The sequence below is a fragment of the Ricinus communis genome, chromosome 8 (assembly GCF_019578655.1).
Source record: "Ricinus communis isolate WT05 ecotype wild-type chromosome 8, ASM1957865v1, whole genome shotgun sequence".
In the NCBI taxonomy this organism is placed as follows: Eukaryota; Viridiplantae; Streptophyta; class Magnoliopsida; order Malpighiales; family Euphorbiaceae; genus Ricinus; species Ricinus communis.
In genome coordinates this window covers 17,740,744-17,754,944 of record NC_063263.1, presented here as the reverse complement: position 1 = coordinate 17,754,944, position 14,201 = coordinate 17,740,744, and the positions used below count along the sequence as shown (strand labels likewise).

At 29.4% G+C, this 14,201-nt stretch overlaps 1 protein-coding gene across 2 annotated transcripts; it reads right to left on the bottom strand.

Moving 5' to 3' along the window:
• Positions 1–4,753: 4,753 nt before the first annotated feature.
• Positions 4,754–9,502, bottom strand: LOC8262037 (G-patch domain-containing protein 1). 2 transcript variants are annotated; one of them, XM_015728462.3, is made up of 11 exons: positions 9,226–9,502; positions 9,074–9,158; positions 8,857–8,933; positions 8,719–8,743; positions 8,525–8,639; positions 8,320–8,386; positions 7,622–7,709; positions 6,765–6,943; positions 5,643–5,981; positions 5,434–5,550; positions 4,754–5,092 (listed from the first exon to the last, which is right to left on the bottom strand). In XM_015728462.3, exons 1-11 carry the CDS (start codon positions 9,301–9,303, stop codon positions 5,027–5,029), a joined length of 1,236 nt encoding a protein of 411 aa, XP_015583948.2. In that variant the 5' UTR covers positions 9,304–9,502; the 3' UTR covers positions 4,754–5,026. The 2 variants fall into 2 exon arrangements, with proteins under 2 accessions (XP_015583948.2, XP_002534350.2); XM_002534304.4 differs by having other exon boundaries at positions 8,525–8,621; positions 9,226–9,488.
• Between the last annotated feature and the right edge of the window lie 4,699 nt (positions 9,503–14,201).

Sequence of the window (14,201 nt, the reverse complement as noted above, 5' to 3'; positions counted from 1 at the left end):
GTAGAAGATTCTTTTTATTTGGCATTAAGATGGTGAAATTATCAATGCAAATGATATTGAATAAAAAATTAACTCGTAATTATTTAAAAAATTAAAATAAAATTACATTGCTATTGTTATTGTTATTATTATTTTGATTATAAAATTAAATTAATAGATATAATTTAATAAAATTTTAATATTTAACAATAATTTATAATATTTTAAAATTTTAAAATTTTATTAATATAATATAAAATAATTTATATTACTATTTTTTAAAAGTAAAAATATATTGTATAACTAAAGAAATTAATTTATAATTGATTATAATGTTTAAATTAGAAGTGGTCTCTAATTAGAAAATTAATTTATAATTAAAAGTCATATAGCTTTCCATATAGGATAGAGAAAACAATATTAAATTCTTACTTATATAGATATGCTAGATTAATATGCAGTTAATTATATATTTTGATCGTAATAAAAAATATTATGAATATTTATAAATTATATAATTAGATATTTAAAAATATTAAAAATTATAATTATAAATATTACAAAATATATAATAGTAAAAGAATATAAGTAATAAACTATGATCCTCTTAACTTTTCTAACTGCTTATTGCTAATTCACTGCAAAAAAATTATTTTTTCTGTTACATTAGTTAATATTCTTTTATAGTTTGCACTTTTTAATTTTCTCATTTGTTGTATTTATAACATTTATATGAATTTAAGTAACTAAAATTATCAAATAAAATTGAATGAACTAAGTATATTAAAAATATAAAGCCAAGTTAAATTATTTTATATAGTTTGATTTCCTATTTTATTATTTTATTTATTTTTCAAAATTTTCAATTGATTTAATATTTTGTACTTTTAAGTATATAGTTTAATAATATTCTTCTACTCTACATGTATGAAAGTTAAAATATTTTATTTATTTTTAATTTTTAAAATTACATAATATCTATTTTAGAAATTGATTTTTAATTATACATTAAAAATATTTTATTTATTAATATAAAAAACTAGATTCTATTAATTGAGTCTTTTACTTCAAATTGAACTATGTCAAAATAATTTTGATGAAATATATATATATATATAAGATAAAATGAAAGAATAATGAATGATACAAATGAGTATAAATATGATTATTAAATAAAAAATAAAAAAGTTCAAAAACAATCTAATAAAAAGGTTGAAATTATAAAAAATAACTTGAAGAAAAACTATAAAATAATTAAGATGTTACATATTATATATAATATTTTAAAAGATTAATATTTAAAAATAAAGGTTATGTAGAAGAATTTCAAAAGGTAGAAGAATATGAGATAACTAAATATCAAAATGAAGATGTTGGAAACTGTAAGTAAAAAAATAATGATAAAATAGATAAGTTTTCTAAGAATTAAGGTAATTAGTTTAAGAGTCATATAATATGTGATGTAGAAAAAGAGAAAAAAAAAAGTAATAATTACTTTCATATATATATATATAGATTTAGACAAAGAAAGACTATAAAATAATTAAGATGCAATGTGTTGCATATAATACTTAAGAAATATCTAAAGTAAAGATCATATAGAAGAATTCGAAAAAATAGAAAAATATGAAATAAGTAAATATTATAATAAAAGTGTTGGAAGTTATAATATAATATTATTTAAAAAGGGTAATTATTAGTTATCCTCCGTATTTGTCTATATTAAACTAATTACTCGCTTGACACATAATAAATATATTTTTTTATATTTTTATTTTATAATTTAGAATTTATGTTATGCAACTCCTAACTAAGTTTGATTTTATACTATTTACCCATTGATCTTTTGGTGTAATATATAAATTACCTCTTATAGTTTATTTATTTTATTAAAACCCTCTTGTCTAACTTTTATATAAAAATTAATTTTATTATTTATACAAAATAATTAATTAGTGTTCTTTAATTACTCTAATTTCTTAGCATAATTAAATTTTAGTAAAATTTAAATATTTTAAAAGTACATATATTAATTAAAATATTGAAAATTTATTTAATTTATTTTTAAATTGTTAAAATAAAATAGATAGTATTATTATTATTAATTTTTTTATTTTAGAATTTTAACTTTGATAAGAAGTTTGAGGATCAAATTATATTTTTTTTATCAATTTAGCTCATTTACATTGAGTTTCAAAATGCAAGAGGATTTTAGTCCAATAAATAAAATATAGGGAGGAATTTGTATATTATACAAAAAATTATGAGGCAAATAGTATAAAATTAAACCTAATTAATGATTTTTTTATAAAACTTTTAATGAAAGAGATTTTTAGTATAAAATTATAAAATAAAAAATAAAAAAATTATATTTTTTAAAATGTAAGAGAAAACTAATATAATATAAAAAACCACAGGTGTAAATAGTAATTATTCTATTTAAAATAATAAAAATATAATATAATATATTAATTTTCTAAAAATTTTAAAAAATAATTTAGAAATCATATAACATGTCACGTAGAACATAAAAAATAATAAAATATGTAAATTTTATTAATAAATAATATCTGATTATATTATTATATAATATCAATTGATTAGTTTTCTTTTGCCTCTTTTATACTGCTTGAGGACTTGACTTTTAGCTTTGAGTGCCACTAATAAAGATACACAAGCTCGAGTAGGTCCAACTGTATACATTCTTACTTATTATTAAAAATAAATAAATAAATTGCATGTTGGAGATAAATATTGCTTCATTAGATCTCCTATCTATCTATTTATATATATATATATATATATATATATAGAGAGAGAGAGAGAGAGAGAGAGAGAGATAGCTTTGCCCTTGTATCATCTCATTATAATAATATTTATATATAGATATGCAGTACTTACAGATACATTTTGACACTTATTATTATGATTATTTCTTGAATAATGCTGATTCTATTAAAATTGATAAATTAATTTCTTAATTTTACAATGACTTTTAATTATAAAAATAGCATATTAATTGTATGTTTAATATTGATTATACATAATTTTGAGAGGATATTAATGATATAAAATTAATAAATCAAGATATAAGATTTTATGGTATTGTATTTATTTTTAAACATCTAATTTCTATGTTTATTGGATAATATTAAATAATGAATTATTTTGCTAACTAAAAAAATCATGACTCTAACAGATAATATTTTAGTTATATTTTTAATATTACATTAGCTAGTAAATTAACTTTGATTATATAATAATTTCTAATTTTAATAAAAATATATTAATTATATTTCATTATTAATTTTAATATAATTAATAAACCAATTGATTTTAGAATAATTGTTATATCTATTAAATTAATAAAATTTCATAAATTCTATTAAGAAAGTAACTTAAAAATATTTTAAGTAATTACCATTTTAAAATTATGAAAAATAATTATAAAACATTAAAAAATTTAGAATTTATAATTAAAATAATAATAACAATAATATAAATAATTAGTATAATATTAAATTAAGAAAGCCCACAAGTAGGGAATAATTTTAGTAAATAAAAGGATGATGCAAGAATATGGAGGAAATTAAGAATAAAAACTGACAGGAAATCGAATAAATAGTGTTCCCGTTGTGCTACTTAGATACAAACTAAGTGGTAAAATCCAAGTAAGTAAAGTATCAATGTAAGGGTCAAATGAATATTAATTACAATAATAATTAAAGTATGAATATTTTTCGCAAAATAAAGGGCAATTCACCACCTTGTGTATAACGTGGCTTTGCCGTCCAAAATTTCAGTAATGGACTTAGAAATGTCACTTTTAAAGTTAAATTGTATTTTTATGAGAAAGATTTGCAAATTGTAGAGAATGGCACATATAAAAATCAATATTCATATTTTTCAGGTACATATTGCACTCTGACTCACATTCCTTGTAATACTAGAAGCTTTGATTTAGAATCACCTCTCTCTTTCAATTCCTCTTAATCACACTCAGCTTCAACACAGAGAAGCTGGCGATATGAGTCTTCAGCCTCAGGATTCGTTTGGATTGTCTGATTTTATAAATCTACCTTTAATTTATTATTTAACTAGTAAAAAAATAATTTAAATCTATAAATTTTAAAATATTTATTACCTTTCAGGATCCGGCATTTTTTAAAATTTTAATTTTTTGAATGAAAAATCTTGAAATTTATTATTTTTAAAAAATAATAAATTATTATAATACTTTATATTTTAATATTGTCTTTGACAAATGTATATTATCTTAAATATTATTTTTTTAATATTAAATAAAAAATTGACGGAAGTATGAGATGGGATTTTGATAAGTGCTGGTCCAACCTCCCATATGATCAAGGAAGGAGTTGTTAGACTTCTACTTGAGAGGAGAGTCACAAAGACGGTTCAAAGTGGGAAAAGAGCAGATAAAGGAGGCTTTGCCCTTCCATGGATATCATTTTTCTGAGCAAGTACATGGCAAAGAAAACCGTGCAATTCAACCATATCCAATAGTTGTAACATTCTAGAAATAATGTCCATCCAGAGGGAAACAAAACTCCTTCTTCAAGAAATGTTAAGGCATTTTGTGTTAATAAAGGGCCTAAAAATTAGATGACTAGTAGAAGCATGTATTATACATCAGAAAAGGTGCCAGTGCCCCCTCTGTCTCTCTCCGATATGTTATTCATCATCAAAATCACTGGTCCAGTGGTAGACTGAAAATAAGTGCATAATACCAAAAAGAATAATTTGTTCTAGTACATGATAATAAAACTTCTATTTTATACAAATATTCCTCATCATCAATGCATTATTCTTAACAAAATTGTTATGATGACCATTTCATGATACAGTCGGCCAATTGCCGACACCCTCAATGAATTTTACATGGCCTGATAATTAAAAATTAAGAATATTTATAAAAAAACACGTAAATGGCAATAACTGAATCTTGTATGTAGATCTGATTAAAAATTGTCTCAGCTGTAGTTTGCAGACCTGATCCGCACAGGCAGCTGAATGCATGACCAAAATTTCAGCCTCTCCTGCATCTGAGACTCACTCTTTTACCCTCTATAGAGAATCTCCGACTGCCTTCCAGCTGCAGCCATAAGAGAAAATGTCACAACAGAACAGAATCATACAGGCAAAAAATAATTTAGGTTGGAGAGAAGAAAGTCGATGCAGAGAAAACTTTGACCAATCTTGTTCTCAAAACAGAAAATACTTGATGAAAATTTTCAGTTCAAATTACTTGGAAACACTTTTGGTTCAACAAATGAGAAGAAAGCAGCAGGAAAAGAAATTGCAAATGTTATCTCAGATCAGTTTATATATTATACATTAAAAAGAAAATATATAAGATAAGTGGACTGCACTACGAAAACAGAAGTACTTCGGCATAAATTGCATCATTCATCAAGGATAGCTACATTTTCATACCTTTCGTTTCAGGTAAGCTATAGCATCTTTTTTTGAAGAGAAACTGGAAAAAGCAGAAGATGAATGTTCTTCGATAAGAATTTTTAGCTTTTTTAGCTTTAGTGACTCTTCAGGTACCTGAAATAACAAAATAATTACTAAAATATGCAACTGATAAGAGAGAAACCATGATATAATTTTATATAGCTAGCAATGTTGCATGCTGTTACCTGATGAAGAAGCCGTTTACAGAGCTTTTTCAAGTTCAACTTTTGTTTGTCAATATTTTCCATTTCTGGAGTGTTGTCGCGTTTTCGTTTTCCTGAGGAACTAAGATGAGCAATATTCTCATTACTAGCATTTCCTTCGTCATAATCTTCCTTTACTGAAGTGTCAGAATGTTTTTCTTCAACTGAGGAATCATAATCAGCAGAATCCATGTCTTCGTCGGCAGAGTCCTCATCATCACTGTCAGTAAATGATGTCCTTTTTCCCTGAAAGCGAACACCAGCTATTTTCTTTGGTTGACTCTTAATGCCCAATCCTTGCTTTCCAGCTGTGGCATTATCCTAAAAATTGATGGAGCAGATAATGAACATATGTAAGAAGCCAAAGTTTCTAAGTTGGCCTCCTATACCATAATATTACTATAATACTACTACGAACATGCCCTAGTCAAAGTTCAAACTTTTTCCAAAGCATGTAACATAACAAGTGAAATACACCTTACAGTTCACTATACTTAACTATGGTAATTTTGGAAGTTTCAATAGGAGCAAACAAGAAAATTCATGACATTGAATATGTCATATGAGAATGGCAAATATATCTTTCCCTTGCCTATTTAGGTTAGAGCGTCTCCTATGCACTATGTATAAATGTCAAGTTCTTTATTTTAAAGAGTCACTCATAAAATAAAACTCCAATAAACTCTTTATTTTTAAATATAAAGTCAAGAGTTGGTTTGACTCTCCACATTTAGAGAGCAAAATTTCAGTCTCTATTTTGATTTAATAAATGCACTACAAACTTCAATATACTTTATTAATTAGTATTTTTAATTCTATTTTTTCTATAAGCAAAAGTTAAAAAAGAAACAAAAGAGAAATTATAACCATTAACACTTATTAAAATAAAAATAAAACAAATAGCAAAATATAAATAATCTATTGGACTTGAATAGAAATTTTATTGTTTATATTTAAATATTCCTTAAGATGCTCTTTATTATGCAAAATAATGCTCTTTAAAATAAAGCGTGCCATTAGAGATGCTTTTACCATATTTATACAAAAACCTAGCAAACTGGAGAGAGAGAACTTCAAAGGGAAAAATTCGGAGATGAGACATACTTGGACAAGTTTATAGAGGTTCTCTTGATCTTCTTCATGAAAGACAGTCCTCTCATTATGATTTTGACCATTTACAGTTCTATTTGATTTCTTTTTACTTTGTGCTCCAAGAAAACCTCCTGAGACAAACCCAGATTTATAGCCCCACCATTCTTGAGATACAGCTTCAGCTTTGCATTCTGTGACAGTAGACTTGGGTTACCTCTTAAATAAATAATTGGATTATTATTCCATACCTAAGCCAATTACTTGTAGTTGCTGAGAAAATTAAAAGGTTTTACAGGTAGCACAGTGCGCATATGTATGGAGATATCGGGTGGACTTAGATGCAAAGACATCCAGAACATTGCCAAGATGACTGAGCACACTAGAAAAGTCTAGCGAAGCATAAGTATGAAGTAGTAATTAGAACAATGGCAAGATCCAAATTTAAACTGGTTTGCCCCGCCAATGACACATGCAAACTGAAGTAGTAACCAGATGTTGAAAAGCTAACACTGGCCAACAATTGAACAATAAACTTCAAGCACAGTGAGTTCTCTTATAAATATATCAAAAAAAACGTACATCAAATGTACCTCACTTTTTTCATTATGCTACATGATCAAAATCGTCATACATTGCCTTGAGAAGCAATAGGGTTAATTAATCAAGCATCATAACCTAATCTAGCATTATATCTTGACTATGATCAGGCATTTCAAAAGCCTTTAGTAATAAATGATAAGAGATATATAAAAAGAGCAGCAGTAGCATAAATAAATAATAAAATTACAGCTGTGACATTGCATGGACTAATATATCAAAAAGAGAAAAAAAAATTAGTGCCTATTTAGCTCCATATGCAATTCTTTTACCTGCAGAATACAAAGCTTCAGTCTCATAAGCTTCTGCAGACTGCAGTTCATTATCTACAATAGGGTCTGTGTCCTGAACCTTTTTGACCTGCACCAAAAAATAATTGCCAAAGTAAATAAGCAATGAACAGAATTTAGACCAGAGTAAATAAGCAGATACAAACTGAGGTACATGTGTCCAGACATACTATCACAAGCAGATACAAATTGAAAGCTAGACCTGAAATATGATCTAGCATAAATCAATGCAAGCTCTCAAATCGAGGTATATGTATCCATACATACTACCGGAAATCCAAGATGAAAGCCAGACTAGAAGTTTAATCCAGAAAGAACATCATAGCCAACAGTTTGTTATTACAACATCTCAGAAAAGCTTACGTGATATAATAATGATACCTCAGCTTCATGCTTTACATTGTGACAGCCAATGAAGGATATAAAAGTGAATTGTCAATGCAAAGCTCGCAAACTAAGCTAAAACAGATACTGAAAAGCGAAACCAACATTTGTTGGGAGTAGAAAATTTAGAATTTAACTTTCCTAAGTAGATAATGGATGAGATACTAACTAGTATCTATCATATCAGCCATAACAAATCTCAATTCTCATGTATCATATACCACACTAAATTGAGCACATCAGAACTCCTGCTTTAATATTTAACAAGTGTGTCTTCACCAAAGTTCCGAACTTACTAAAATTCCTTCAAGATCCTTTGAAGAATATGCTTGGACAAGCTTCCCTCTCTCCCTTCTCTTATATCTGACAAGCAATAGAAAAAAAAAATATATATATATATATATATATATATATATATATAAGAAAAAAAGAAACACATACAAGATTATAAAAGTTCAAATTACACCTACAAACAAAACTAGCTAATATAATTGCACCAACCTTCCCTGTGGTCGAGTAGCCTTGACTGGCTCCTGGTGATGATCACTAGATAAACCAGTCTTTGTTTTTTCTTCATTATCCTTCTCCTTCTCAACAACTGTATTCAGTACAGACACTATATTTCTCAAACAACAATTACATATTAGAAACCCAATTGCGATATTATCTCGCCTTTAAATTCCAAAGTGTCATACCTTCATCAGTTGGTTGTGCTGCTTGCTGTCAATTGAATACAACAAAAGGTTGCAATCAAATTGCTTATATTTCATAACATATTACAAGTGTGAGAAATCAAAATCTGAATAGCTCAATCAAGAAACAAGCATACACACCACTTTCAATCTCTTGAGAATACTATCAAATTGAGTAGTATCAAATGCCCAATTATTTGGCTTATCTACACCAACACCTGTTTCAAATTTTATATGAAAAATTAGAAAGAAAAAAAGTACGTAATGAATGAAAAGTAACTGCAAAACACAGTTTGCATGTTTCAATTGTTTCGATTTGCTTCATGTATAAAAAGAAAAAAAAAATTAAAGTAACTACCTGTAGTGTCCTGTTTGTTTTTTACTCTAACGTATCCTTTGATCCCCTGCTTGTCTTTCCCCAGCCCCTCTCCTTCCTCCCATCCCTACAATTTATATAACAAAATCAACAACAAGCACTCACATTAATTATCAAATACCAGACAGTGTTACCATTTGTTTCATGAGGCGAAAAGCAGGGGATGCTTTAGCAACGCCTACATAGCACAGAGGGGCTTCAGGTGCGGCCATTTTTCGCCGCTGTTTGTTTCTTTTTTGTTCTTCTTGTTGTTTCGCCGGCGAGTGCAGAGAAATTAAGGAAAAGTTTTTGAGGACTGAAACGGTAAAACCCTAGAGTCGAGGTTGAAAGTGGAGCAAGTGTATGGTGGTTTTTGAGAGTTTTAAGTTCAGTGGAGGTGCAGCTATTTAGCGGCTGAGATTCGATCGATGAGTATATTGTATATTTGTGATTAGCGGGTCCCAATAATCGGACGTCTATAACTTTACTTTCTCCTTGGCTGGTTCTATACTTAACATGGACACGCGTTTTATTTCGGCTATGGATCCAACGACATCGTTTATCTGTGTTGCGAGAATTGTCCAAATGGTTGCCATAGTGCTTTTCTTTTTACTTAGATATAGTTCGCATTAGTGTCTTAGGTTAGATAAAATGAAGAAAATAGTTTCTATAAAATAAAACATAAACTATGAAAATTTTTTTAAAAAATCTCAAAAGAAATATTAAAAATATAATTATAAATTACTGAAAGATATTATTTTTAATTTATATTATTATAAATTTAGTTTTATTATATATTATTCTATTTTTTTATAATTTCATTTGAAAAAAGTAAAAATATATCTAAAAAATATCTATTATAAATTTATGTTTTAAAATTTTATCTGAAAAAATGTACTAAGAATATAACCATAAGATACTATTAAAATATAATTTTAATATATATTATTATAAAATTTTAATATAAAATTAGCCATATGAAGTATTTTTATTATTTTTATTTCATATATATTATTTTTGATATTCGTAAATGGAATAAAATTACATATTTTTTATAACATTGATAACATGAAAGATGCTTGTTTTTAAAAAATATATTATAATATTTTAAAAATAAACCAATTAGATTTAAAATATATAAAGATATAATTAAAATAAAATTAAAAAAATATATTTAATAATAATAAAAATATAGTAAAAAGATATCAATAAAAATACTAAAAAAATATTATAATGCAGGTAAAGATAACCATATAAATAAAATTTATAAAATTTTTTAATAAAATTCACCATAAAAATAATATTATGTAAATGTCTCTATTTTTTATTCTTTATAGGCCTTTAAAAAAAAAAAACATACAAGCCTTCGGTAGTACAAGTTTAAACTCCGCCTACTTAAGTATGATGTGGCTCAGTTGGTCCAACTTTCCATTCTTTGACACCTGCCCACTTTGTATGTGGGCCCCAATGAGTATTTGTGGAAGTGTAAAAAATAAGGTGGCGGTAAAATGGCGCCAACTACTTAAGGTTTAACGAGAAATAGATTTGCAATTCCTAATTTTGCAAATAAACACTCTCAATCTTCTCATTTATTCCTTCTAAATGAAATCGATCTGAGAAAAATCCTAATTTGCAAGTTATTTCTACGAGAAAAGCCATTGTTAGAAGAGCATTAAGCTTTAAAGAAAGGATCAAGTGTATGAAAAGGAAAAAAAGTGGTTGATGTATTGTACATTTGAATTTCGTAATTGAAAAAGATATACAAATTTAAAATTTTACTATTAAATTAAAGTGTATTATGATGAAAATATTAGTTTTTGAATAGTTTAATATTTTTATTTTTTGATTTTATTCATTTTCAATTTTTTTTTTTAATTTAATATACAGTTTCCATGATGGAGTAGATTATACAGGGAGATTGGTGTTTTCACGATATTAGTATATATTAAAGGTGACAGTGAAAGCATTATAACTTGGATATTGATTTTTTTTTAATTTTACCCTTATATTAGGAAGTAGACTTAGGTCTACCAAACGTCTCCAAGACATACGTACTAAAACCTAAAAAAAGTTTAGAAAATGTTTTTTTTTTTCAATAAAAAATGATGAAGGGATTATGACAATGACTAGGTATATTAGAACATCAAAGAAAGTATATGTGATGCATATTTATGCACACCATGAAGTTGATGTGTCGCATTTATTAATTGATGTTGATATAAAAGATGAGAAGAGTAGCTATATAGGAACACGGTGTAGTGGAGTTCAACCTAGAGCACAAGATGGTGAGGTAGGAGGAAGTAAAGCTAGTAATTCCAACTTATCTGGGTGGTGCAGAAGATAATTTGAATACTATGAGGATATGCCAGATATGAGTGAGGTTTTGGGTGACAAGTATGTTAATAATAATGCTAGAAAGAAAGGAACTGATGTGCAGGTTCTGGTGAGGGGCACTTTGATGGTGAATGTGTATGTGAGGTTGGTGGAGATTGTTGAAGAAAACAGAAGAGGGTCAGGGGATATGGTCTCAGAGGCTGCACAAGCTAGGTTGCTTGTGCAGACTTCTCATCCCTAACCAAGGGAGAAAGGGAGTCACTTCTACTTTACCCATTTCAGAATTATCCGTTAGAATGGATCTTAGCATAATTATATATATTACTCAACGGAAATCTTAACAAGGTGGGAAGAGTTATAAAACTACCTCCCACCATCAAATGACCCTGAAGAGTTACAAAGAAGAGCGGAGCAGGATTTAATTTATACTTACCTCACGGGTCTGGATTTAAGCTACGAGGGCTTACAATCACAGATCCTTCTTGCTTCTCAACTGCCCTCAATAGACATTGTGATAGCAACGATTCAGTACGAGGAAACAAGAAGGAATACTATGAACAGCATTCCAAAGAGCACAGACAATCAGGTTTACTTCACCCGTCACGACCAAGATCGACAGAGGGGAGGACTGAGCGCCATCGAACGATGTGACCACTGCAAGAAGCAGGGCCACCATCGTGACGGCTGCTGGCACCTCCATCCTCAGCTAATACCATATCGGGGGTGGGAAGGGCCTGGAGCCTTGAAGAAAGGCGAAAGAAGATTCAGAGGGAAGAGAGAAGAAAACCCTAGAATGAAGGGTACGTTTCTAGGTGCTGGGGCGTCATATGTAGAAAATTATATGACGCCCCAACCCGAAACTCGACCCGACACTCTAGGATTTCCTCGACCCGACTCAACCTCAACCCGACCCGACTCCGAATGCAACTTGGCAACCCGACCCGACCACCCGACCCGGCCTCACCATTCCTTGGATCTGACCCACTCATCTGGGCTTGGCCCAGGTTTGCATCAGGCCCATCCGACTTCTTCAACTCACCGCCCACTGTGCCTATCCGGCCAGGCCCGTGCCCATTATACAGGCCCAAATGCAGGACATTCTGGCCCAACTCCAAGCCTTGGTTCAGCAGCCCCACGGGTTTGGGTCTTCTCAACCCGATGGGTCAGGTTTGGTTCAAATAAATTTACAGTCATTTAAAAATAATATTAGATCTAATCCAAATGCTTGGATTATTGACTCGGGTGCTACTTATCATATGACCTGGGACCCTGCAAAATTACAAAAAATTCACTCTATCAGAGACTCCCATCATGTGACAGTGGCCAATGGAAATAAAGTTAAAATTCAGGGTTATGGCACCACAAATTTATTTAATTCCAACCTTACGAATATTTTATTTTTGCCTGAATTTAAATCTAATCTTTTATCTGTTGGTAAGATTACTCGTGATTTAAATTGTAATGTTATTTTCTCACCATCCTCAGTTATTTTTCAGGATCGAATTTTCGAGATGACGATTGGTGAAGGACACCTAGAAAATGGCCTATACTATCTTCTTGATTCTCCCCAGAAATGCTTAGTAACCACCAAATCCACCCAAGACATGCTCATGCATCGGAGACTTGGGCATCCCTCCGACCATGTTCTCAATGAATTATTTTGTTACATCTTGGACTCTAGTCATTGTGATGTGTGCAAATTTTCTAAGCACACTCGGCTACCTTTTTTCTTGTCTTCAAGCATGTCTGAAAACGCTTTTGAATTAATACATTCTGATGTTTGGGGACTGCCCCCGTTACCTCATATAATCATTTTCGATATTTTATTACCTTTATTGATGACTACTCCCACACTACCTGGCTCTATTTATTAAAAGAAAAAAATGAAGTTTTTTTGCGATTCCAAGAGTTTTATAATTTCATAAAAAACCAGTATAATGCCAAGTTAAAAAAATTTCGCTCTGAAAATGGTACAGAGTACATAAATCACAATTTCTCCACCTTTTTTAAACAACATGGCATTATGTATCAAACCACTGTGTTAATACCCCCGAACAAAACGGCATTTCTGAGCGAAAGAACTACCATCTCCTTAATGTCACTCGCACCCTTTTGTTCTAAAATAATGTCCCTTCTAATTTTTGGTCGGATGCCCTCCTAACCGCCGCCTACCTCATTAATAGACTGCCCACTGCCACCTTAAAGCATATGAGCCCCTTAGAAGTCCTCAAAGGTTGGAAAACTGAATTAGGTCACCTCCGGGTCTTTAGCTGTGTGTGCTATGTGCATATTACACGCCAACATAAACTTGACAAGAGCTCTGTTAAAATCCTTTTTTTCGGATATTCCTCCACTCAAAAAGGATACAAGTGTTATGATCCATTGACCCACAAAACCTATGTCTCTCGAGATGTCACTTTCATCGAGAGTGAGCCCTACTACATCAACCCCACCAGTGTTGACTTCACTTATAGTTCCTTCCCGTCTTTATTTTTGCTTAACTCTGATATTTCTCTTAGCAGTTCTGAACAGGAGCGGTCCCCTTCCGTCTTAAGGCTACTTCCTTCAGGGGGAGATAACCTCACACAAGAAGACCCATCTCAAGAAGTCACAAAAGAAGCAATTTCCTTAAGATGATCTAGTCGATAAACTAGACTACCTGTGAAATTTAGAGACTATGCGTCTCATATGGTGACATATCCAATTCAAAATTTTATTTCGTACAATGTTTTATCTAACCAATATCGCAACTATCTATGTCAGATCTCAAATCACTCAGAGCCTACAAACTTTTATG

Excerpts from the sequence above, each read along its gene's own strand:
- LOC8262037 (XM_015728462.3), bottom strand. The coding sequence starts at position 9,303 with ATGGCCGCACCTGAAGCCCCTCTGTGCTATGTAGGCGTTGCTAAAGCA. Across the intron at positions 6,944-7,621 it reads TGAAGCTTTGTATTCTGCAG|AATGCAAAGCTGAAGCTGTA; the intron begins GTAAAAGAATTG and ends CTACTGTCACAG. Across the intron at positions 5,093-5,433 it reads TAGCTTACCTGAAACGAAAG|CTGGAAGGCAGTCGGAGATT; the intron begins GTATGAAAATGT and ends TTATGGCTGCAG.